The 25348-nt window shown below is 40.6% G+C and overlaps 2 protein-coding genes across 8 annotated transcripts in view; one reads left to right on the forward strand and one right to left on the reverse strand.

Annotated features, from left to right (window-relative positions):
• ptk2bb (protein tyrosine kinase 2 beta, b) lies at nt 1-17784 on the forward strand. Of its 7 annotated transcripts, none has more exons than XM_069142025.1 (32): nt 1-102; nt 4928-5011; nt 5685-5916; nt 6053-6231; nt 6314-6401; nt 7212-7291; nt 7510-7572; nt 7857-7911; nt 8063-8203; nt 8343-8417; nt 9113-9214; nt 9342-9459; nt 9620-9659; nt 9751-9785; nt 9950-9994; nt 10076-10173; nt 10419-10500; nt 10612-10712; nt 10910-11025; nt 11521-11621; nt 12149-12238; nt 13616-13820; nt 14211-14319; nt 14419-14478; nt 14616-14738; nt 15578-15730; nt 15971-16006; nt 16556-16580; nt 16701-16735; nt 16912-17046; nt 17179-17259; nt 17569-17784. In XM_069142025.1, exons 3-32 carry the CDS (start codon nt 5722-5724, stop codon nt 17782-17784), a joined length of 2982 nt encoding a protein of 993 aa, XP_068998126.1. In that variant the 5' UTR covers nt 1-102; nt 4928-5011; nt 5685-5721. The 7 variants fall into 7 exon arrangements, with proteins under 7 accessions (XP_068998126.1, XP_068998127.1, XP_068998129.1 ...); XM_069142026.1 differs by having other exon boundaries at nt 10079-10173; XM_069142028.1 differs by having other exon boundaries at nt 9754-9785; nt 10079-10173.
• chrna2b (cholinergic receptor, nicotinic, alpha 2b (neuronal)) overlaps nt 17467-25348 on the reverse strand; it is a 13265-nt gene continuing 5383 nt past the window's right edge. Inside the window, exons 3-6 of the mRNA XM_069142029.1 lie at nt 25278-25322; nt 24954-25063; nt 22575-23742; nt 17467-22100 (exon numbers count right to left, since the gene is read on the reverse strand). Of these exons, the coding sequence (XP_068998130.1) occupies nt 21975-22100; nt 22575-23742; nt 24954-25063; nt 25278-25322 (1449 nt within the window). The 3' untranslated portion in view covers nt 17467-21974. The remainder of the gene's footprint in view (nt 22101-22574; nt 23743-24953; nt 25064-25277; nt 25323-25348) is intronic.

The raw sequence follows: 25348 nt of genomic DNA on the forward strand, positions 1-25348 counted from the left end.
AGTGGCAGGCCTGGACTCTCCAGGAGGAATTACGGTTGGTTTTTTTTTCTTCTTCCCCCCCCCGTCAAGCTTTTCTTCTCGGAGGAGTTCAGTTAGAATCAGGTAAGATGAACTCACGTTTGTGTTTCTGTCAGCGCACGGATCTTCAGCTCCTGCTCAGGTGATTTCAATAAGTCATTACAACCACTACAAGTGTCGGCGACGGCCCCACGTGTAAAGAGGTAATTGAAATAAACAGATTGGCCTGCTTTTAAACAGTTACCTTTTTTTTTTTTTTCTTTTTTAAAAAGTCCGTATTTTCGGCATTCAGTTGACCATAATCAACATTACACTTTGTAAACGATTACAACATCGTCAATGTGATTAGAGCGACGTGTGAAACTGGGGCTTTGAAGCTTTTGCAAAGTGTATTTCCAAAACTGATTTTTTTTAATTTTTTTTTAATGGCACAGTGTAAAGTAGTGAGTGCCGTTTTCTCCCGGAGAGAGCGAACTTTGTTCATTATCAGAGCATGTCTGTGCAGGTGAAGCGGCAGCCAGCCGCATTCCAGTGCCTGGGGGTCATGACGGCGCAATGTGCAGACCCTTCAGCTCAGCCCTGTTTAGAGAGCAGGCCTGTCTGAAAGCCTGCCTGTGTGGAGAAGCACCCAGCAGGAAAACAGGCTTTACAGTAACATCTGTACTTTTATCATGTGTATATACTGTACTTTTTAAAAAAAAAAAAAAAAAGAGAAGTAACTACTTTCATGCTTGTTAAATCAATTGTGTGTCAGCAATGCTCTACATTTCCAGCTAATATTGAACCGTAACACTTTTATATATATATTTATATATATATATATCAAAAACCTTCTCTTAAAGTACCTATTGAAGAAAAAAATAAAATGGAAAATGCGGTAAAGACACTTGGGAGTTTTCCTTATCATGTCAATCCCAGGATAGAAACACCATGTGATGATACTTCTGGATGTTAACAGTCAGGACTGCATGTCGCCCTGATTTTGACAAAGTGTCTTTCATTGCACCACTGTGCACTTTACGTCAGCTGTCAAAGGCTGTAACCTGAACGACATGCATTTGGAAATAACCCTCCAGCACGTATCTCTTCCCCACATATAAACAAAAAAAATATTTGTACGTAATAGTGACTAAGATGCACACTGAGCAGGACATTTTACAGGTAAAAGCTGTAAAAGATTGAACTTTGTTTATGTGACTTACAGGACTGTAACTATGATTCATTGTATTTCTGATTTTTTTTAAATATTTAATCAATGAGTCATTTTGTCCATTTTAAATGTCAACAAATTGGAAGAAAATAACCAAAAAAACTCAAAATGATATCTTTTAAATAACTTCAACTTATCTTTTTATTCTCTTTTATAAAGCAGAAAATATTCCCACTTTATAAGCTTGAACTACAGCATGTTTCATATTTAAATAACTATCAAAATGTTTTTCTTGCAACCGACTAATTAATTAATTAACTAATCTTTGCAGACACACCAACACATGTAAGGTGGATATTTAGATGTCGGTCCGACTAAGTATTGGGAACTTTCCAAATAGAATGAAGGTAATCAGCAGCAAATCTTTAGCTGTTTTCAGAAAAGAACTCGTTGATGAGTTAACAAAAAAAAAGCCACTTCCTTATGTATGTTATAGGTGGTTGTAATTATTCCTCGATCTTTTTTTTTTTTCCAAGTCTTTCTATGAACAGTAGCTTCCTCTTTTCTCAACTGCATCCTTGTTTCCAGTTGTTGCCTCTCTACCAGTCGCTGTGGAATTTCATCCTCATTTGTCATCCTGAATCAGATGTTGTCATTCGCCCTCTGACATCCCACCCGCAGATACCGTATAAAACAACTGGCCGCAGAAAGACGGCAGTAATATACAGGTGTAACTCCTGAAACAGACTCGCGTTGGAGTGATGAATATTCCTATCTATTGTCCCACCGAGGCCTCTGTTGTGGCGGAGTTAGTTTTCTCCACCTATTTCTCAATTTGTGAAAGGGAAAAACAAAAACAAAACAAAAAAGAATCTCCCTCGGGAACCGTTGTTACCATAACAACTCAAGTGCCAGCATGACAGTGTGTGAGCGAAAACAACACTGCATGCCTTGCAAGTGTCGCTTTTGTTCTTTTATGAAACGAAACTGGAGTGTTTTTACAAACAAGCAGAAAAAAAACGACTTCATGGCTGTCTGTGATTTTAATGAGGGGATTTTTTTTTTGTAACTTTTTTTATTTTGCATTTCATTGTTCAGACTTAATATTTGTTAGCCTTTTATTTCGTTGTTTCACCACTGTAGATTCTCTTGCTTGGAAAGTGAGGCGAGGGGTGTTGATTTTGTTGCAAATCTGCAACTTCACCAGGAACACTTCTCTGAGTCAACACAGTATTTTGAGTTTCAATATGGCCTGTTGTGATACTTACTTTGAGGAATATGAACCAAAGTAATTTATTATATTGAAGAAATAAGGCACATGTCTCAAATGATAAATGTTGTATAAACACAAGTTTTTACATCTCCAACTGCAGTCTGAACCTGGCAAAAGTCAGATTTAAATCTACAGAATGAGTAAGCAAGACTACACATCTCGCCAGACATTTGGTGCAAGGCTGCAATTAACGATTATTTTAATCATTGATTAATCTACCAAATGTCAGAGAAGAGTGAAAATTGTCCATCACAATCACTCGAAGCCCAGAACATTTTGTTTTTCTGACCATCAGCTGAAATGTAGAGGAGGTTTAGTTTACAATTACATCAGATAAAGAGAAGCAGCAAACCTGCACAGTTACGAAGACATAAAGAGGACATGTTTGATATTTTAGCTCGACAAATGATTCAATGAATATCTAAATATTCGGTCAGCTGATGAATTGTTTCATCTGTGGCTGCATGGTTTTTTTTTTTGTTGTTTTTTTTAACCCTACTGCAGGAATACTGTAGTTTTCTTGGTTTTTAAAAGCAGTGTTCATGTTTGGTACTCGGCTCTGTTTAGACCAGAACCTGCTGATCTCTGTGCCTCATTGTTCTGGGTTTTAACGTTTAAGTGTCACAAACTTAAACTAGACAAAAATTGAGTCTCACTCACTTGTTAACTGAACTACACTGGAGGTCACAGGAATTCAGCAGAGACACAGAAAACATGGTCAGGTTTTCACCAGTCAGCCTCATTTAGACCACAGCTTTTCTTTCCTTGCCTCCCCTTCGTCTCATCTCTGTTTATGTTTTACATAATTGATATTTTCAGTTCAAGCCTTACATTAGCAACTCGTCATTCATCGTTTTCTCTCTTGGAGACATGCAAACTATTTTGGCACAGGAGGTTTTGTCACGTCGTCTGAGCATTCGTAGCTGTAGGTAAGGATGCATACAAGTCATTAGGTTTACTGATTGTTTCTGCCACTGGAGCCGAGGAATGTATTTGTACATCAGATCCTCCGCATGCTTTAAATCCATGGATGTTTTTTTTTTTTCTTCTTAGAAGTCATTTTAAACTTCACCGTCTCTCCTGAAACCCCTCTGTCAGGCCGCCCACACCCAGGTGGTGGTGCAACATACCGCCCATGCTTCATACTTGTCTTCTCTCTCCTTTTTTTTTTTTTTTTTTTCCCCCCTTTCTCTCTATCTCGCTGCACACACGGCCCTGCTGGGGAATTCATGGCCTCAGGCTAACAAAACACGACCTAACAGCGGCGGAAAGCCGTGAGAGGAACTAACACAACTCGGCTCCCTCGCAGCTCACAGCATGGAGCTTCAGTTATGAGGAAACGCGTTGTGACAGTTGAAAGGCATTTGTCTGATGGGCAGTATTGTGAGGTGGGTGACTGGTTGATATCTCAGCCACAGAGCGTGTGTTGACAAGATTGTTTTTAAGTATTTAGCCTGCTCATATTCTGTTTGCTGAGTCAACATGCCCTCGTTTCTTTTGCTTGACTGGGAAGTATCTTAAGTTTAGAGAAGCTCTGAATATATTTTTCAGGTGTTTTTTTTTTTTTTTTAATTTATTTATCGTTTGGTTGCTGCCTCTCTTAATGTCATGTAACCTGAAAATTCAATCAAAATGTCTGCAGGGTTTAGCGTTTCTAACTAGTGAATATACTGACTTGACTTTTACAGTGTATGGTTGTGGCTTTGTTTGTATTCCTGTGCGCTAAAGTTTTTACAATCTCAGAGTCCCGAGCCGTCAACCATGTTGGTTTAAATCAAATGGTCGGAGCGGTTGCTGGGGTCCATTTCTTCACAGAGGACAGTTTGACATTTCGAAACACGCTTTGTTTTCTGAGCGTTGAATGTGAAGATTAATACCACTCTCATGTCTGCATGCAAAGTAAAAAAAAGTGGGGCCAGGAGACAGTTAGCGCAGCACAAAGACTGGAAACAGTCTCCAGGAAGTCACTGCTGTCGACCAAGAGAGAGTGCAGTACATAGTCCACTGTAATATCACAAATGTATATGGCAGCTTGCTTGGAGTTAACGGGTGGCATTTAAAAAAAAAACCTCTTAGTGCACAAGGAAATCGATTCTCCGATCTGTTGAAACAAAACTTTTTGGCCAGAACTTGCAGCACTATGTCTGGCAAACACCAGGCACTTTTCATCTTCTGGCTAATACCATCCCTACAGTGAAGCGTGGTGGTAGTATCATGTTATGAGGTTGCTTCTCAGCGGCATGGACAAGGAGACTGGACAGACTTGTAGGACGGATGAATAAAGCCAAAAACTGAGAGCTGAGCCGACCTGAGACTGTGGTTCAGTTCACCTTTCAGCCCGACAAGAACCCGAAGCATTCCGCCTATTTATCCATTTAAATCCACAACACAATAAAGAGTGCTGAAACTGAAGGTGTCGAAATACTTTCTGAAGTGATGGGTTTTTTAAACAAACCAGATATAACGTGTATGTTTGTGTTTTACAGGTGCCAGTTGGCAGAATTTGATAGCATACCTTCGGACTAGGATTGGGCTAGCCGTTTCCCTCCCGTCTCTCGGCAGTAAAGCGAGTAAGAGTATTTCCCAGAATGTTGAATTGTACCTGTGGGAAAGAGGAGCTGCTTCCCTGCTGTTTTGAAATCTTTTCTCCTCACTTACACATCTAGAACAAATCAAAACGGGTTACATAACGGCCGGAGGTAAGAAGCTGCCACATGGATTGGCTAGTCATCACTGAGTCATTCACTGTACTTTGTCTTCAGATGGTTTGTAGTGTTTATGTCTTGGTTTGCAAGGTTTTTTTTTTTTCTGTAAACAGGTATTTTGCCGCTGGTTGGCCATTTTGCATTTTCAACATTTATGTAATGAAACGCAAGTTGTATTTGGCTTGAGAGAGAAGTCTTGGTTTTTCTGGCAGATGATACAAGTCTCTTCACTTTCACAATTTTTTCTGATGAATCACACAGGCTCTCACTTGAAATCACAGTTTGGAAGGAATGTAAGCAGCAGATCTGAGGATTAAATGATGTGAATCATAGTGACCACGTGATACAAGATCACAGCCAGAATGTGAGGCATATCACGACTGTAGTACTACGATGAAGCAAGTCACAGAACAAAGTGTACCCTTGTGTTGAAATATGCAGAATCCACTTTGAAGGTCTTCTTTATCCTGGACTGCAGACCTGAAACCCAGCACCATTTATATAAAAGAAATGTATTTTTCCTTTGTCTGTTGAAAAGATGATGTGGATATGATGACGCCAACCCAGCCTTGAGGATGTACGAGGTGATGTCCGGTGACACCCTGTCCTGGAAAGTGCCCAGTCCAAGACAAAGTGAGACGTCCAGCCCTGAAGCGCACTTCACTGAGGATGAAGGACCTGTCAAGATCCTCAAAGTGTGCTTCTGCACGAACAACAACCTGGGCAAGAACTTCAAGCTGGTCAAATGCGACAGCTCCTGGCAAATTAGGGTGAGAGTATAGAAAATATAGGGAAGAGTGTGAAGAAGGAATGTGTTTTATTTTTTTGTGTTTTAGCCAGAGTGATGTTTTATTTGGCCTCCTCAGCCTGCAGGGAATTCAGGTATCAGCTTTCTTGATCTTTCAGGCCATCATTCGTTCAATCCTGGTCAGCGGTCGACTGGGGCCAAATATTGAACACGCAGGATGTTACGGTCTCCTGCTGAAGCACCTGAAGTCAGAGGAACTTCACTGGCTCCATCCAGATCTGACTGTCGGAGAAGTGGAGCAACGCTACGAGAGCCACCATGTGGAAGCCGAGTGGAGGTACACATAGATTACTGGGATGTTTATCTCTGATTTTATGTCAAAGATGAAAATATTTCAGTTGTTTTCCTTTTGTCTACAGGTATGACCTTCGGGTCAGATACGTTCCCGTCAATTTCCTGGAAAAATTTAAAGATGACAGATCTACGTTGATGTATTTTTACCAACAGGTAACTGGTATCAGGCACTCGATTTATCATAATGACAGAAATTAAATTACACATAAAGGGGTAACGATTCAAAAGCCTTTTACCTAACTATCTGGTTTAGTAATCTACCCAGCTGTGCAAGGCCACAGAGTGTGGGAAAGGTTAGGCCAATTTATGCACGGCAGCCTAGGTCATTTAATTCATCACTATATAAAGTAAAACAGGTAAACTCAAAGCTCCCGATACAATTAATTTATGAACACCACAACACCAGTGATGTTTCAAGCACATTGCTCTTTATCAGCGTTGTTAATACATTAATTGCATTGGGAGCTTTACGTGTGTGAAATTTACTTCTGCTCACTCCTCAACTTCGTTCCTGCACCTGATTCAGAATATTGGATGAGTGTTCTTGGCTCACTTTGATTTTTAATTAATGCCAGTGTTGGTATCTATAAGATGAAAGTCTTTGTTTGGCCCTGCATCTTGTGTCATTGAACCGCTAAATAGGTTGTACAATTGGCAGCCATTCTGATAACACCGGAGGATCATTTTTCACTTGCTACAAAATTCACTTGCTGTTGTTGTTTTTGTCAAAACATTTCTCAAAAAGCAGCAGTTTTTATACTGCATAAGAGAGTAGTTTCAATATTGTGCTAAATAAAGTAATTAAGTAGAATACTGCTCAACTTAATGCTGCAATAACTCTTCCATATGTATAACTATAGGTTGAATCGTATATCTAGAAGTCTGTCTAGAATGTCAAAATATTTAAGATCATTTGTAAGTGTAACCACATGTTGCCATATTTATTTTTTCTGTTTATGACAGGTGCGTAGTGACTACATGCAGCATCATGCGAATAAGGTCAGTGACGGGATGGCGCTGCAGCTTGGTTGTTTGGAGATCAGGTGAGTCACTGCGAGAGTGAGCTGACTGAGTGGGTTGAATCCACTGCATGTTGTTGTCCATATGTTTCAGTGTAGTGTTTTTTTGTTTGTTTGTTTGTTTGTTTTTATATCCTTGGTGCTATTGTGTTTTTGTGTTTAGAAAAATGTCATTGACATGGTCATCTGTGTGCAGAATTTATTCAATGCTCACAAGATTTCTGTTTCCTCTGTTTTTACAGGCGTTTCTATAAAGACATGAACGCAAAAGGTCTCGAAAAGAAATCTAACTTTGAGCTGCTAGAGTAAGTCTTTGCTTAATATCAACAGCATCCGTGTTGTCACTTGAAAACCTTTTACCGCTAATTTTAGCGGTGTGGTTGGATTTACATTTACTTCAAGATTACATTGAGTGAGCCTTCAGCTTGTCAAAAAGCCAGTAAATGTTAGAAATGTCTGGAATTAAGCTAAAAGCAATGTTGCTTTTCTTAAATCAGTAAAACGTGACATGCTGAAGATGCTTCATTTACATTTTGTGAAAATATTAATGTTTTTAATCCTGACTATTTTGAGTTTTTCCACGCTTCAGAAAAGAAGTAGGCCTGGACCTTTTCTTTCCTCAGGAGCTGATTAACAGCATGAAGGTAAACTTGCTCAATCATGATTTCCGCTGTCAGTGTTGTGTCCTCTCACAGGAACCTACTAATTAAGTTATGTTGTGTACAAATAAGTGTTGCATCAGACTCGTGTATTGTACAGACCATAACTACGTAAATGTGTGTGGTTGTGATCCAGTCCAGGCAGCTACGGAAGTTGATCCAACAAACATTTCAACAGTACGCAACACTCAAGGAGGACGACTGCATGGTGAAGTTTTTTGAGACCCTCACGGAGTTCGTCAACTATGACGAAGAGGTCTTCCCATGTGAGCTCGTGGTGAGTTGCAACAGTACATTCATCCGGACTCTTTCTGCTCTCTAAATGCCACGAAAGTCCTTTTTACGGATTTCCGTTGCTCCAAACGCAGATTTGCTGTCGTTAACGGTAATATTACAAACATTTTGTTGGTCAACAGCAAGGTTGGAGTTTGTCAGTGGAGCTGGTCATCGGTGGGAGAGGCATTCGCCAACGCACACAGAAGAATGCAGCGGTAAGCGTGGTGAACATTTAGGTATTCTTAGGCTGCAGCCGCACTAATAACTTTTTGGCGTTCAACAAATAGTGTAACTTCAGCTGTTTTCTGATATGAACGCCGCACATTTAAAAACAATAAAGTTATATTATCAACGAGCACCAGTCAATTTTGAGGGATAGTTATTTATAATTGATAAAATGTTTACATACAATGACAGAAGAAGCACCATTATGTTCTAGACTGAACTGATGTGTAGCCACAGGTGTTGCTGATGGTAACGTTACATCAACAGGCTCCTCATCTCGAGCCAGACTCAACCAGACTGATGCTCACGGCTTCAATTTTGTTCGCTGTGATTACAGTCTGGGCACCCTGTTCGCATGAACATTCACCCGGGTACCCTGAGGAACGGACCAATCAGCGACTAGTGTCAGCTATTCAATGCGATGATCTTGAAGTCGAGTGTTTTGTTTTTTTCTAAATGTAGTTGCAATTTAAACTTTTACGACCACTACATTTTATAAACACACTTGTTTTGTATTGGGGGACACAATGAATTTCCTCGTGCAACTGTGCAATGATAAAAAAAAAAAAGTCATTGAATTGAGCCGAGTTGAATGGAAGCGGTTATGTGTCATGCACAGAAATAAATTCCTTAACCTTGTACCATCATAATGTAACTTATTAGATCCCTTACTTTTGTGCCACAGGCTGTGTTTCTAGCTGACTTCAAACAGATCAAGAAAATACAATGTTTGTCGCAGAGCAACGGCAAAGCTCTGCTAAACTTCGACATAGAGGGCGCCAGACAGGTAGGTGCAACAACATCCTTTTGCACAATATCCCATGGAAAGTGTTACGAAATCAAAAGAACAACTCTCAGGAAATTTGATCCAGCACATGTACTTACATGTCATGCTTTTGTGTCCTCTATGATAGCGTTTATCGATCAACGTGGCCACGGTCCCGATGGCAGAGAACCTGATGGATCTTATTGATGGGTACTGCCGCATAGAAAATGACACTGACGACACTGTTATCTATCGACCAAATAAAGGTGAGTCGGACATTTTCTGAACTTCACAATAAAGGGCATGAATGTGTTGTTTTTAATGGACGGAGCTTAGTTGGAGGCTTTAAAGGCTTTACGAATGACTTTTATAATGAGTAATTAAAGTTCAGTTGGAACTCTCACAACAATTTTTTTTTTATCCTAGACGCCAATGCACGAAGTAGCTTACCTGAGATCCCTACAAGGTGAGCGGCTGTTTTATTGATTCGTTCTGTCAGCGCTCTGAGGAGCCATAATTTTAAAATTTATGACCGGGTCTTTCTCTAATTCTGTCAGCAGCAGAGACACCAGCTCGATCAGACACAGTATGGGTGGGCTGAAATTTTTTATTTTATTCTACACTCTCGATTGTACAATATAAATGTTTAACAGTCAGACTTCTGTGTCATCACCTTACAAAAAAAAAACAAAACATACTGTTAGGAAGTGGAGATGTTATGATCAAGACAAAAAGTTTTCTCTTTTCCGTTTTCAGGTTCAGATATCTACTGTGAGATTCTCGACGAAAGGCCAAAATCAGGTTCGTCAAAGTTCATGTATTTTGCTGAATAGTGTGGAAAACCACTTGTGAGCCTTTATATATTTGACTGTTGTTCTCTAGTAGTGAAGTACGGGATCGACCGAGACGACATCGTTCTCGGACGAATTCTTGGTGAGGGTTTTTTTGGGGAAGTCTACGATGGAGTGTACAAACGAGATGTAAGTCTGTCTGCACAGCTACAGTTCAGATAAATTACAGTAAAAATGATCTAAAGAGAGAATCTCCAAAATTATAGGGTTATATTCATTGACGTAAAGCGATGACAATTTGAATAGTGCGACTTTTTTTGTTGACATTTAAAAAAAAAAACTGAGACCCATTACAATGTGAAAAACTGGCACCATGCAAGACATACGTGTGTTATTTAGCTGTTTACTACTGTTTTTAATGTTGAATTAAACAGAATGGCGAGCGGGTTAATGTGGCAGTGAAGACCTGCAAGGACTGTTCACCTGATGTGATGGAGAAATTCACGAGTGAAGCAGGTATACAGAGAAGCAATAGGTTTAAAATAACTACTGTTGCAATAAGCTGACAGTATTAACAAGACCTGTGAGAGTATCATGGATAAATTGCATACTTTGTGTGTTTGCCAGTAATTATGAAGAACCTCAACCATCCTAACATTGTCAAACTGATCGGTATCATAGAAGACGATCCTGTGTGGATTGTCATGGAGCTTTATGAGTACGGAGAGGTCAGTCATGTTTTCAAATGTTTTCTTTTTTATTATTATTTTTTTAATACAAATATTAGAAGACATGAGCCATGATTAATTGTGTTGCAGCCCCATCCAGTTATTTGTTCATGACCCTGTAACGGCTGTATGCCCATGCAGATGTTGAACGAATGTGAATTCCTGTCCAACTGATTGTATAACTGACATCCCTGCAGCTCGGAAACTACCTGACTCATAACCAAAACAAGCTGACAAACATAACTCTGGTACTGTTCAGCGTGCAGATCTGCAAAGCTCTCGTCTACCTCGAAGGGGTCAACATGGTCCACAGGTGAGACACGGATCCTATTCTTTCTATAAGTTGTCATTCCTTGCTGAACCAGAACATACAGAAGATGAAACATCTTTGAAGAAAAGGCATTATGAACATCTAATAAATTAGTAGTCATCATCAGTTCATCTGTTCATTTCACTTCCAAGACTGGGAAGAATAATTCTTGTTCCGCTGTAAATTAATTGGTGCATTTAAGTGTAACATTTTTAGTGAAACGTGACATGGCAGAAAAAACATGTTTCACTCAGTTGATTTTGCAGAATATTATCGACAGATATCAGGCAGCCACTCCTGGATTCAGCCTCCTGTGAAGACAAAAGAAATTAGTTTTTGCTTGCATGGAAAATACAAACATTGCTTTTGTATTGTTTTAGTTTCGTAAATCAAAAGGCAAAGACAGGTCGACCAGTGAGGGCTAAAGGCCATTTAAAACACGACTGCTTATATTATAACTTCAACCTCTCTCTGCAACGTGTTTACGTCTCGTCACAGAGACATCGCAGTTCGGAACGTGTTAGTCGCCAGCCCTGACTGTGTGAAGCTCGGAGACTTTGGTCTGTCGAGATACATCGAGGATGAAGAATACTACAAAGGTAACAGAGGCACATGTGAAATAAAAGCTTACTTGACTGTTTTTTTTTTTTTTTTTCTCTTAGACACCTGAATGCCTTGATTGTAATAACTTTCATATTTTGTCAGATCACTCTGACTCACTCGCAAAATACAATTAGAAACATCGTCTAGCAGTTGTTTCTCTCCGCTAACCAATCAAGTTGTAGTTTTACGTGCATATCTGTCCGAACCCACATTGACGTCACGGTGACTTTGACCTTTGACCCCTTAAATCAGTATATCTCTGGACGTGAGGTCATATTGACCTTGACCATTGACCTTTGATTACCAAAATCCTTTGGACCTCAAAGTTGAAAGATGTTGAAAAAAAGATGTCTCTTCGACGTCCATTTTGGACAAAAGTATTTTTGCCTACACATTTTGTGTAGAGGTTAAAAAAACAGGCAGAAGGTCAGCAGGTCTGAGGCACATGCTTTTCAATTTCAGTTTAGGTAGAAAGAAAAGAGGGAACGCTCAGTAAACGATCTCATCTCTTATTTCTTTGCAGCGTCTGTTACTCGATTGCCAATCAAGTGGATGGCCCCAGAATCCATCAACTTCCGACGTTTCACCACATCCAGTGATGTCTGGATGTTCGGTGAGCTTGTGATGTATTAACCTACAAACAGTACAGGGACATTTCAAGAGTTTGGTGAACAACACTCACGCATGGAAAAAGGCATGTGGCTGGTTAATCATCAACTCAAATGCAGGATTTTATGACATGGTTGGGATTATTTGAACTCATAACTGCGTCAACTCCCTGGGTGTGTAATGTAAGCACACATACTACACTCTTTTTACCATCTCGTACATCAAACAGCACTGTGCTGCATCAAAGCCCAGCACTTTAGCTTTTGTATTGCGTCGTTGCACTTCGATTGTCTTCTTTCATGCATTTTATGCCAAGAGAATCACAATCAAATAGCTCTTCATGTGTACTTCTGTCTAATTTTCTCCTTTGTCAGACACAGAAACAAGAAATCTTGGCATATTGTAACATTTGCTGTCCAAAAGAGTGAGGCATAAAAACCTTATTGCTCCATGTTATTAATATGCCCATAGCAATAATCGCCCCTTATAGGAGATAACAACTGAATCTTTTGATTTCTTCCACTAAGGCAAATCATCATCTGGAAGATAACAAAACTATGTTTACTTTATGTTTTCAAGGCACGGAAAAAGAAAAGGGGAACCAGGGTGGCAATCTTATTATTTTTATTGCCACATTTATACATTTAATTTGGGTGTAATATATCAGAGATGGCCTTAAATATATATTTAGTCTGAAATGCACCGAAGTGGACAGTGACAGTTTGGACATAAAGTGGACGTAAAGTCGTTAAAGTAGCTTCTGATTCTCGAGTAATGCAGTTATCCTATAGAACAAATACTGTATGTAAAAACATGAAGTGGTTTCTGACCTGTCAATTTCTTTCCACTGATGAAGAGTCGGGTTTTATTCAGCACAATGTTATCAGAAAAAAACAGTATAATATATTTATTACAACATACATCTTATAGTTTAATCATAGTATAATAAATGGTTATAATAAAATTAATATATTTAGGTTATAGACTGTTCGTTGATATTAAAACGTCACCCTGACCTTTAGGCTAATGTTGGAGCCATTTTTCACACATTTCTGACATTTTGCAAACTAAGTAACTATTAAAAAAAATATATATATACAGCAGGTAAATCATGAACGAAAATAATTGTTATTTCCCACCCTTTTTTGTTTTTACCCCTCGTACCACCAAGAGCACCGACACAATTACATCAGGGCTGCAGTGCTTCCTCAAAGTGTTACATTACTGTCAGTCTGTTGTCTTTCCTAATGCACTGATTTACATCCCTGTTGCTTAACACTCTCCTTTGTAGTCTTATCACCGAATTTCATAACCATGATTAACAGGGTGAAACATATCCAAGCTTTTTTTGGGGGTTTCTGTGTTTTGTGTTGCTCCATAGCCGTGTGTGTGTGGGAGATAATGAGTGGCGGGCAGCAGCCGTTTTTCTGGCTGGAGAACAGAGACGTAATCAACCAGCTGGAGCAGGGCATCCGACTGCCCAAACCAGAAAACTGCCCCCCTGCCCTCTACTCGCTCATGACCCGCTGCTGGTCCTACGACCCCGGAGAGAGACCCTCTTTCACCGAGCTCGTGGTCAAGATCAGGTATTTCTTTAGTAAATATTAAAAACATAACCGATTACACAGAATAAACAGAAAATAAGGGTCAGATAGTGGAGATTGTCAGGAAGGATAATGATCTTTCTGTAATGATTTTCTCCTTAGGATTGACATATAATGAAATAACCCACCATAGTTTATGGTCCAAATAGTTTATTTATCCAGTCACCTTCTCAGAGTTAGTTTACCATAAAAGAAGGTATCTCCGCTGATTCTTCTGGTTACTTTTTACATTATTAAAATTAAAATGTAAGAGGAAATATTGAAGATCAGTGCACTGAATTAAACTGCATTAGGTACTGAAACTTTCTGTTATGCGTGTTTCCGTACCTCCCTAACAAAGACTTGATGTAAACTGTGTCTCAAATCTGTCAGTGACGTCCACAAGATGGAGAAGGAGCAGGAAGTGGAGAGAGAGCGAGACAGAGCGCGCTCCACCAGATACTTTGAACCCAAGTTCCACTTAAATGAGCCTCCTCCAAAGGTATGAATCCCTGTCAAATTCAGCCACTGTAAAATGTTACAAAATAACAGCACACAGTTCTGATGACATTTTATTTTTATATCTTTACTTTTACTGAAGCCTTCAAGAATGAAACCAGGGCGCTTTGGCAACATGCTGAGTATTGGTCTCCATATTCAGGTACTGTAGTGTAACCAAGAAACCTTCAAAGATGCTGCTTTCCTCCAAGATGACGGGCTTTAATTGTTTTTCATGTAATGTGTGTGTGTGTGTGTGTGTCTGTCTGTCTGTCTGTGTGTCTGTGTGTCTGTCTGCAGCTGAATGAGGCTTTGTGTGCCAGCTCCCCTGACCTGGCCAGCCCCTGTGAGTATCAGTCCCCTATTGACTCCAGGAACACTCTTGCACTGCCGGTCAGGTCCCCCCGACGTCGCAGCATGGGGGTAAGAAACACTGAGTTTAAAGGGTTCGGCTTCTAAAAGCACTACAATTGATTAGATTAACACTGAGATATTCATGCATTAACAGATAAAAAAAAAAAGAGAAAAATATTGGGCTTCATTTACCAATATCTTAAGATTTGTCTTAAATTTGTTCTTAAGAAAAGTCTACGCCCGATTCACGACGTGTTCTCAAACCCCACATTTGTTCGCACCTTTGTTCTTAACCTGATGAATCCCACGGTCCTCGTAAATTGAAAGCGAATGCCAGTTGTCCCTCATTAGCACAAGTAAACGCCCCGCCAATGTCCATAAAAGGACACGAGACTGCAGTGCCGTGTGCACATGGAGTCACAGACAGTGAGGGAGGAAAGAAAAGTTGAGAGAAACCTAAACGATTCTGAAAGATGGTGGAGCAGCCCAAACAGTGACACAGACAGCCTCAACACTGGTTACAATCCCAGAAACACTTAATTAAATTAATACAAATATTTAGAAACTAAAAATACACTGAAACGTCTGTTTTTTTTAGTGATGCGTTTCCTTCTGGAGAATAATTGTAATATTTAAAGAATCACACTGTAAAAGTCCAATTAAATTGTATTTACTAACGAGCAATTCATTGCTGTCGAACCTGAAAGGCAAAGCTGTTGTCAGGGTGTTAGTGTGCATAGATTTTATTATTGGCTAAGACAAAATCCCAAATAAGAAAACATTGGTGAATGCCAGAATCTTCGTAAAATCTGCACAAGTGGGGTTCGAGAAGGAATTTCTCATTCTGGTGAATGGGGCCCATTGTTTATTAATAACACTGTTACATTTCCCCTGTGCTCGACTTGTAGGAGAGTGAGTTTCCCCGACTGGAGCCAAACAGCAAGGAGGACGCCCAGCGTCTGTGGCAGGATGAGAGGCAGCACAGGCAGCACACTCTCCGCCAGCAGAAAGAGCAGATGGTGGAGGATAAAAAGTGGCTGGAACAGGAGGAGAGACTCCTGGTGGGGAACCGAGCATCATTAACGTTTGTCAACCCCCTCTCTGTGTCTCTGTGTCCCCCTGCTCCGGAGTTCCGTGTGGCCCTGGAGGCCGCACGCTACGAGGCCCCGTTAAACAAAATCGGTCCACTCGTTCACCTTCGACGCGCGTCGAGTCTCAATTTGAATGTTCCCCTGATAAGAGTTCCAAAGAGAGGATCCATGTCTATATTCTATAAAATGAACCTTGCTGTTCTTTTGCAGGACCCCATGGGACCCGAGGACACAGCCGGCGCAGTGGTAGGTGTCCACCTGTACAAGCTTTAATGTGAATGTCAGATCACAGGAGGTTAACAAGCAGCTTTTGTCAGTGTGGCTCACATTTCTGAACCCAGTGTGTTAAGTGATTGAAGCTACTACAGGGTTGGGAAACATTTTTATAGATGCGTAAAACTTTTGCAGCGAAATGTTGGAGGTGAAATTTAAGGTCAAACCAGTGACAGTGCAATGGTGACCATATGTGATCACTAGAAAAAGAGAAACGGCTGCATCCATTGGAATTAATGTGAAAGAAAAGATATATTTTTATGTTTAAATAAACAAAAAGAGTGTAAAAGAGCTCTTTTTTTCCTCATCTATTGATTATATATATGGGATTCAATGCGCTTAGAATTATTACGAAAACATGAAATGCTCTTTGTCTCGTATAACAATCAGTCGCATCACTTACTGCGATTACGTTAGTGTATTATTGTGTGTCGATAATGTGAGCTGTTAAATAGACGGTGACAGTGTAGACGGGATTTATTTTCTGGTCCTCATGAGATCTTTCTCTGTGTGTTCTTTCAGTTCCCTGAAGCTGACAGTGAGAATGGCAAGTGCTCAAAGACATCCTCAAATTCACATTGATTCTAAATACTTTCTCTTTCAGTCCTTTCATATTTCCTTTATCGCTCTTTCTATCCGTCGTATTATTCATCTTTCTGCCCTACAGCACCACCTGAGAAGCCACCACGGCTCACAGCGCAGGTAATCTGATATTTCATTTTTGTGTTGGAACAGATTTTTGTAGTAGTTTATTCGCTTTGATTTTTGAATGAACATGATTAAGAACATACCCTTCGTTTGATAGGGCACTGATGTCACAAAGCAATAAGAATGAGTATTTAAATTATTAAAACATATTACTTCTTCTTCCTCCTCAGCCTGCACCCACAGCGGAGCTGGACCGCTCTGATGACAAAGTATATAACTCCGTCATGGACTTGGTCAAAGTTGTTGTCCAACTCAAGAATGACATCACTGAGCTGCAGCCAGAGCAATATATTAACATCGTCAAGGTACGCTGAGGCAAAGTATCTGCTTTCCACTTTCAAGTTTACAGTTGATTTTATTGGAAAATTTTAAATCCAAAGGCAAACCATCTCGAGTCATTTAGCTGATTAGTTTTCTGCGTTTATCTGTGCCCACAGTCTGTTGGGATGGCCTTAAGAGATCTGATTCGCAGCGTGGATGACATTCTGCCCACCGTACATGAGTCTCTCAGGACTGAGGTACAGTATGCAGTGTTGTCTTTACTGAATTTTGGCCCAAGTTAGTCCTCACCTTTATGTCTAAAAAAAAACCCAGACAATACTTCTTCAAACAAAGCGGAGAGTATATGAGCATTTTATGTTAAATCCTCTGGTGGAGGAAACCCCGAAATCCATACCTTGCATATTATAACTTTTTCTGCTGCAGTCAGTGAGAGAGACCCTGAATAGAATTCAGCCAGCATTTAATCATGTCGACCTTTCAAAAATAAAAGCCAATAACACCCTTCCAAACAATTGATTTTGCTTGATTTTCTACCATCGCTGCAGATTGAAGGCACCCAGAAGCTGCTAAACAACGACATGGCGGAGCTGATCAGCAAAATGCGGCTGGCCCAGCAGAACGCCATCACCTCTTTGAAGGAGGAGTGTAAGAAACAGTTACTGACTGCTGCACACACCCTGGCCATGGACAGCAAGAACATGCTGGACGCTGTGGACCAAGCAAGGGTCAGGTCCAATTTAGCAAAGCCAGTCGTCCCCTAGTGGACTGTCGACTCTTTTTTTTTTTTTTTTCAGTTTTCACATCACGCTTAACATCAACATTTTTCACAGCTGTCAGTCAGAAAAAACATTTGCACACAGTCTGACATTGTTAAGGTGATCAACTTAATCCAAATTAGTCCCACAGAAGCCACTAGTTCTTTTGACAGCCATCAACAATGAATATTAAATAAAGGTTTAGTTTAAGTGTCATGCTCACTGGATATGGACAAAATGATATGTGTACGCTAATAGAATTTATGATTGGTCCTCTGGCATCATATTTGAGATGCAGTCAGTTCTGAGACATTTGAAACGTAAAGTGTTCTTCTTCGTGTTTGGTGAGTTATTGACTCGATCATCTGCTCAAAATATGAATTATCTTTGTAAATATGGAATGTGTCTTGTGAAAAATAGTGTTTTTTTTCTATAGCTGAGAAATAGCAGTCATACAAATTAAAAGGAATGCAAATGGTTTTCGATTGTAACCCTGTCAGTAGTGAAATGTAAAGATGACTAAACCAAAGGGTGTTGGACACTCAACTGTTTTATATATAGAGAGTATATCAAGTTTGACTCGAGTATGACTCATTAAAGTGTTAATTATTAAAATGATAAAAATGAAAACCATAGTAGTACGGGTTATACATTCTCAGATATGTTTCAGGGACTCTCCAAGGTACTTGAAAGAATCCAGGTTTTTTTTTTTTTTTTTTTTATCATGTCCATTATCTTTATTTTAGAATATAAAATTTTAACACATAATGCAAGATATATATATATATATATATATATATATATATATATGCCACGTGTGCCCATTTATTAAAACCTATCTTTTATGGAGTATATAAATTTAATAATATTGGCATCCCTTTCTCATTGTTTACAGGCAGGATGCTGTATTGCAATAATGCATTCCAAAGCAACAGAATGTTTTACCTCGGGAATTGCAGCTCTAAAAAGTTAACATCATAAACCGTGCAAAGTTAGAAGGGTTTTTGAATTGGTTAGCAGTAATGCACTGTTTATATCCCTACTTCTCTATTTTAACATGCATTTAATAATCATGATGGACAAGTTCTAGTAATTCATGTCAGTGCGTCGACATGAAGTTTAGGTTGCTGTCTCCAAACTATTTCTTTTTTTGTCCAAAAATGTCATTATCTACTAATGTCGAGATGAAATGTCTCTGTCGGGAGTTAAAGCTTAAAGCAAAAGCGTGTGAATATGTCCAACGCTGTGTCATTCCTGCAGTCCTATATAGTTTCACAGTCGCGTTATTTTGGCCCAAATTAAAACATTACTGCACATGTAATTCCTGGCGGATGTTTTCACACGTCAATAAATGCTATATAGTCAGAATTTTCAAAGGGATTTCAAGAGGATATTTATTAGTTTCAATACGACGGCATCGCCAGAAAGAAAAGACTTAACAAATGTAATTTCTGTCCAAACCGAATGTTAGTGTATGCAGTACAGTCTACCATAATGGGCTCAGAACCCGGTTTAAGGCATTCCATAGTTCACACAGGGGCCCGACTTGTCAAATTTTTTTTCAATCTGGCACAAACACTAGACCTGACTGCAAGACTGGATGCGTCTAAAAGTACAGAAGGAATTCGTGTCAGCATCAGCTGAAGTTTTAGAACTACGCCACTCGGCAGTGTTGGCAGGTTACACGGAAACTGTTTGAGTAAAGTCTAAAGCCGCCTGGAGCACAGATAATCCGGTTAGCCCCACTGACCTCCAGACCTGCGAGTCAAGTCTTCAAAGACTTATTCAGACCCCCTCTACTTCCAAACAATCATGTCGTTGAAGAAAAAATATTTGGTTAATCTGTAGAAAAAAAATTTAAATATCAAAATATTAAATAATAATAAGTGATCAGATGTACTGTCGTCAACAGCTGCTTCATATAGGTGTCAGTTGATTAAGCCCTCCTCCGGTGGAATCAACACTTGCCAAAAGGATAACAATCATATTTGTAGGTAATTTTGGAAAAATGTACAATCAATCATGCCAGAAGTCCCATAATGTACAATGATTTGGCACATTTTTGACATTCAATGCGAGTATTTGCAGAGATGGGAGTCGGCCTGGGGTTCTGCTGACTGACTGTGAAACAACCAATCAGAGATCAACAGGCTTGCCACTGATTTTACTGCTTCCCAGAAAATGTACCAAGAACTTTCAACATTGACTGAACATCCACATTATAAAAGTGTCAAATTTACCTGTTGACATTTCCCACCTGTTGACGGCGCTCTCGTTTCGTTAATCCCAGCGCTCGGTGTATTGATTTGTTTAACAATACCGATATGTTTTCTGGTTATGCCGCCGGCTGGGCAGATCGCTTGGAAGATGACAACATGTGAATACGAGAATGTAGAGTTGCAAAGTTTGTTTCCGGTCTTTCGCCGGAGGTTAGCCGCCGCCGCCTCTCACAACACCTAACATCTGGAGGAGACGCTGATGACGCAGGTAAGACGGCAAAATCACAAACAACCCTCATGTAATTAAGTTTTTTTTGTTTTTGTTTTTTTAAATTGCAACTCCTGAAAGTACAACAAAAAAGTAAATACATCACTGTAACACCTTAGCAAACACAGCAAACCACACTATTAACCTTTTTTTTTTTTTTAACCAGCATGTTATGACGACATGCTAATAAGATAACAGAATTACTCATGGCAGCTCACAGACCAAATCTACATTCAACATGTGATGTTGGCTCATTAAACCTGTAAATAGGCTGGTTTGAGATGAACTGCGCCTGGAGGACGGACGAGAGGCTGAGCAGAGACAACCAGCTGCAGTTTAAGCAATTCTCCTCGTTTTAGAGTATCACAGTAAAGTGTACATTTCTGATCTTCCCAGATTGTTCCAGCTGTTCTTTTATTTGCCTTCATCCACCGGGTCATTATATCCACATTACTGACGTACATTCTCATGTATATCGGCGTCGTATCAGTTTTCCACTGGATCTAAATCACCTGAGCATACGTGTCCCTCTGAAACTACATAAATGAATTTAAAAACACGAATAGTCAAATACAGAGGAAAGAAATGCAAAGCAATAGGTCTCTGTAGCACTTAATCGGAAGACTGACAGCTTCACATCTGTACAGATGTTACTTTAAGAATTCTCACGTCCCACTTACTAGAAGTTTTTAGGTCGGTAGATCCCTCAGTTAATGTGAGAATGCAGTTTATTGATCTGTAATCTGAATCTATTCCATCCTCGACTGATAAACGTCAGCGTCGACCAACAGCATTTGTTCTGTTCAGAATTGTCTGACAAACGTGTTTTACCGTAGCTGCTGCAATGATTGTATGTTGAAATGCTTTACGTCAATTGAATCACAACAATAATAGCTGTCCAAAGATCTCACGAGTACACGCTTGCTTGTAACAATTAGAAAAAAACTGCCTAAAACGCTTCTTCGAGGCAAACTCAAAGTAAACTTAAAAGTTGTTCTTAAACCATTTTTGCGCACGCGTGAGTTTGTTAACACTAAAATTGTATCCCCCCAAAGTCAGAAAGAGTAAACCATTAAAATCAGACAAATACAAGAAATACAAGAAATAAATCAATAAAAATAAAATCTCTCTAATGAAACAAAATTAAAAAGTTTCTATAAAACATTATGTTGTTCAGCTGACATAACTGAACCAATCAGCTGTTGGATCAAGTGAGAGCCAGGCATTTCAGACCCGCTTCATCTCAAACGAGCCTAATGTTGATAGACCAGTGCTCGCATTCGGGTCAAACACAATCTGAGCAGCATGCCGGGTGAGTCTGAAGAAGTTCACCTGAGGCTGACAAAGTGCATCTTGGACGGATAAAAGTTGAGGCCGAGTCTGGGTAGCTGAGCCGGACGAGCCGAGTCGGGGATATCCTAAAGACTGCCGCTGTAGCTACAGAGTAAACCTTTTTGATATTTACCCCAGTAGTGGTGAAAAATCTGAAAATAGCTAGGTTCTCTGTTCTGTTATTCGTAATTCTAGTTTTGGGATGTGTAAAGAGCATTATAGCCTTTTCGAGGTCACATGGGTTATACCGTGTTACACAAACTTGAGTCACATTCCCAGTTTTGAAGCAGAGTTCAGCTCGACTTGAAATGTCAAACATCACTCAGGTGGTGGTGGTTGTGAGTTTTCTGGGTCTGTTCAACACTTTCCCAAAAGCATTAAATCATGCCTGCTAGCCACGGGGGCAGGAAGAGGCCAATTGTCCCAAGCAGGCATACAATAATGAACATCCATAGGAAGATGCGGTCAATCACCATGGCGACATACTTCCAGTCCTCTTTCACCTGCGTAGAATAAAGGGCGACAGAAAGGGAACAAAATGAAAGACGGGAGAAAAGAAGAGCTGCAGATACGAGATTAATGTTATGAGGCGTGTTGGTCGTGTGGTAAAATAACAAAAAGTTGCATTGCCCACGTCTCTCATATATTCACGCACATTTCCGAGGTCGTCACTTTGGCCGGCCAATTCCCACTAATTCTTTCAGCCTGTGTGACTTTCTTCAACCAATCATCTGATCGAATTTTGACTTTCAAAAAGTTCTGCTACCAGCTATAATTTCACTGATATGTTGTGTGCGCCAACTTACCTTCCTTAACTAGGATGTCGCTCCGTGCATTACCGCTTCAGTTTAAGATCAGCCTTCAGAAAGATGTATGTTATGTATCATAATTTAGATAGATGAAGTAAACTAGGAACCTCTGCAGGACAACGGCGATGCTGCCGTTACAGCAGAATAATGGATTTTATTGATACTCACGCTGAAGTCGGCATCTTCAGCCCTCAGGTGGTCTGCAATGTAGTGCACCCCTTCTAACGCACGTATGACGCTCGGTGAAAGCAGGAACGTTGACTGGGCCACTGTGTTGTCGAGCTTTGCCGGCCGCTGAGTGGAGTTCACCCTGGCGCCGGTTAACTGTCTGTTCGTCCCAGCAGCCGCCTCCTGACGGTTCTGGCTGTTCTGTTGGGTCTTTTGTTGCGGCGGGGGAGTCGACCCCGGAGGTCTGGGCGAAGGAGGGCGGAAGGAGAAATAGGACGTCAGCGTTCCCAGCTCCAAATCCTCGTAGCAACTTCTCTCGGAGTCTTCCGGCGCGGTCCCGTCTCTCAACCAGGTGGCCGAGGTGCTGAGGAAGTTGTCGGACTTGTACCCGGCTACGCGGAGCTGCCGCCGCTCCGCCGCCGCCTGCTGCTGGAGCAGCAGCAGCCTGCGACGCCGGCCGTCGGGCGCGGGCCGCCGCATGAACAGCCAGCGCGGGATCAGGTCCAGGAACACCGAGTGGACCCAGCGGGGCATCTTGTGAGTGCTGGGGGAGCGATGGTGCACGTTAAGCACAAAGACGGTGATGACGATGGACAGGGTGACGAAAATCATAGTGAAGAGGAGGTACTCTCCGATGAGAGGGATGACGAGGGATGTGGACGGTATGATCTCCGTGATGAGCAGGAGGAAGACGGTGAGGGACAGCAGCACAGAGATGCACAGCGTGATCTTCTCACCGCAGTCTGAGGGCAGATAGAAAACCAGAACAGTGAGGCAGGAGATGAGCAAACAGGGGATAATGAGGTTGATGGTGTAAAACAAGGGAAGCCTTCGGATGATGAAGAAGTAGGTGATGTCCGGGTAGATCTCGTGGCAGCAGTCGTATTTCTTGGTATTGTACGTCCCCACGGCGTTGATGATGGCCCATTCCCCGCTCTCCCAGTAGTTGTTGAGGTCCACAGTGTTTTCTATTCGCTCCAGGTCGATCTTGGCCTTGTCATAAGTCCAGGAGCCAAATTTCATTTTGCAGTTCTGCTGATCGAAGGGGAAGAAGGTGACGTCAATGCTGCAGGAGCTCTTGTAAATGGCCGGCGGGACCCAGCGAACTTTGCCCGTGTAGAACAGGTGCGCTTTCGTCATGTGGGTCACCGCGAATTCACCGTCGGCACTGGAGGAGAAGAAGCAGTCGCGAGTCACGTTGACGTACGTATGAGACCTCAGTCTGAAGAATTAATGGGAAAAACGACTACGGCAGATGAGAAATCGTATCCTGCATTATGAAAAGTTCTGTTCTCCCTTAAGAAAAATGACTTTTTTTTTTTTTTTCATTTTTAGAAACCATGCAGTGATAAGCTGTTATGATTTCCTAATAATAATCTTTGCCGGTAATCTCGTCTCCTTTCGTCGTTTTACTCGGGATAATGGCTTCTGCAGAGGACGTAATGATAACTCCTTATCATCGCATCAGTCTCACCTCTTTTAATTTCACTTCCCGATTGTGATCACACCGACTCAGTGGAGCAGAACTGGATCATCAGCCTGCTCCGTTTAATCTCCTTCAGGTGAGCGGAGACGTTTCTTTAGAGTGGCGGGTTTTTATTATAGATTTAACACCGAAGCAAGAAACACGGGATGCTTGTCCTCACGTTAAAATACGAGAACTCCACCAACAGATACTAACAGAAATACATCAACCAAGTAAAGAGAAATGTTTTTTTTTTTACATGGCTCCACACTGGAACACGGACTGTAGAAATAATATTGTCATTTGACCAAGACAAGTAGCAGGCTGTGTATTTTATCACTAGATGGCGCCATCTTCATACCACACACACAACGTGGTCGTCAGGCATTAGTCTGAACACCATTTATGGTCTTATAATGGGTGTAGCTCTTATATTTGTGCAGGACTGTCTGTCCTAACAGTCCACTGTAGCAGATATTAAATAGTTGAAGGAAAACCTTTCTGAAGTTTTTAACTTTTCTGTACAGTAGACAGAAACAGTTGCCTTGGTCTGATTTTAAAACGACTGAAACGATTACTTGTGCAGCAGCAAATTAAACAAACTATTTAAGTACTTTATCGTTTAGGTAAATTTGTAAAGAGGTTTCAAACTGTTCAGTTGTGAATGTTTGCTGGTTTTCTCCGTTTTGTTAAAATACCTTTTAGTTTTTGACTGCTGTTCGTGCAAACCAAGCAAGTCATCTTAAACTGTGATGACCATTGTTCACTATTTTTACAGGTAATACACTAAAGGATCAATCAGTCGATCATAAGAATAATCAACAGATTAAATTCTGTAGCTCTAATGTTAGGGTGTTTTTTTTTTTTTTTTTGTATTTTTCTTTACTGTTATGTTACTTTTATCTGAGCCTCACTTGTTATAGAGGACGATGTCTGGTACCCATATGAGCTCTGACGGCACTCTTATAGACGTCACGTTGTCGAAGTCAGACGGTCTCCAGCGAAGCTTGTAGTCGTTCCACTCCTGGGAGATACAAATAGCACAGATGTGTTTTTGAGGGCTGTGATCCTTTATTCATTCATATCAGTCAATCTCTTCTTTAAAACTTTGTCAAATGTGTTGCTTTTTGCGGTCTTAACAATGCGTGTCACCATATCCCCCCCCCCCACCCCCCCCGCCCCCTTGTCGAGAAAAAAAATCTTAATAATGAATCAACACTGACACAAATCTTTCTAACCTGTTTGAGCCACACATTGGTTGTCATCATCTGGTTCTTCTCATCCTGACAGACAGACAGATGCAAAAAGA

Source organism: Embiotoca jacksoni, unplaced genomic scaffold, assembly GCF_022577435.1.
Source record: "Embiotoca jacksoni isolate LCO1_2020_lvr unplaced genomic scaffold, fEmbJac1.0.p SCAF_96, whole genome shotgun sequence".
In the NCBI taxonomy this organism is placed as follows: domain Eukaryota; kingdom Metazoa; phylum Chordata; class Actinopteri; family Embiotocidae; genus Embiotoca; species Embiotoca jacksoni.

Coding starts and splice junctions, on each gene's coding strand:
- ptk2bb (XM_069142021.1), top strand. CDS start 5,722: ATGTACGAGGTGATGTCCGGTGACACCCTGTCCTGGAAAGTGCCCAGT. Junction 7,573..7,856: donor TCTAACTTTGAGCTGCTAGA/GTAAGTCTTTGC, acceptor TCCACGCTTCAG/AAAAGAAGTAGGCCTGGACC. Junction 14,739..15,577: donor CCCGACGTCGCAGCATGGGG/GTAAGAAACACT, acceptor CTCGACTTGTAG/GAGAGTGAGTTTCCCCGACT.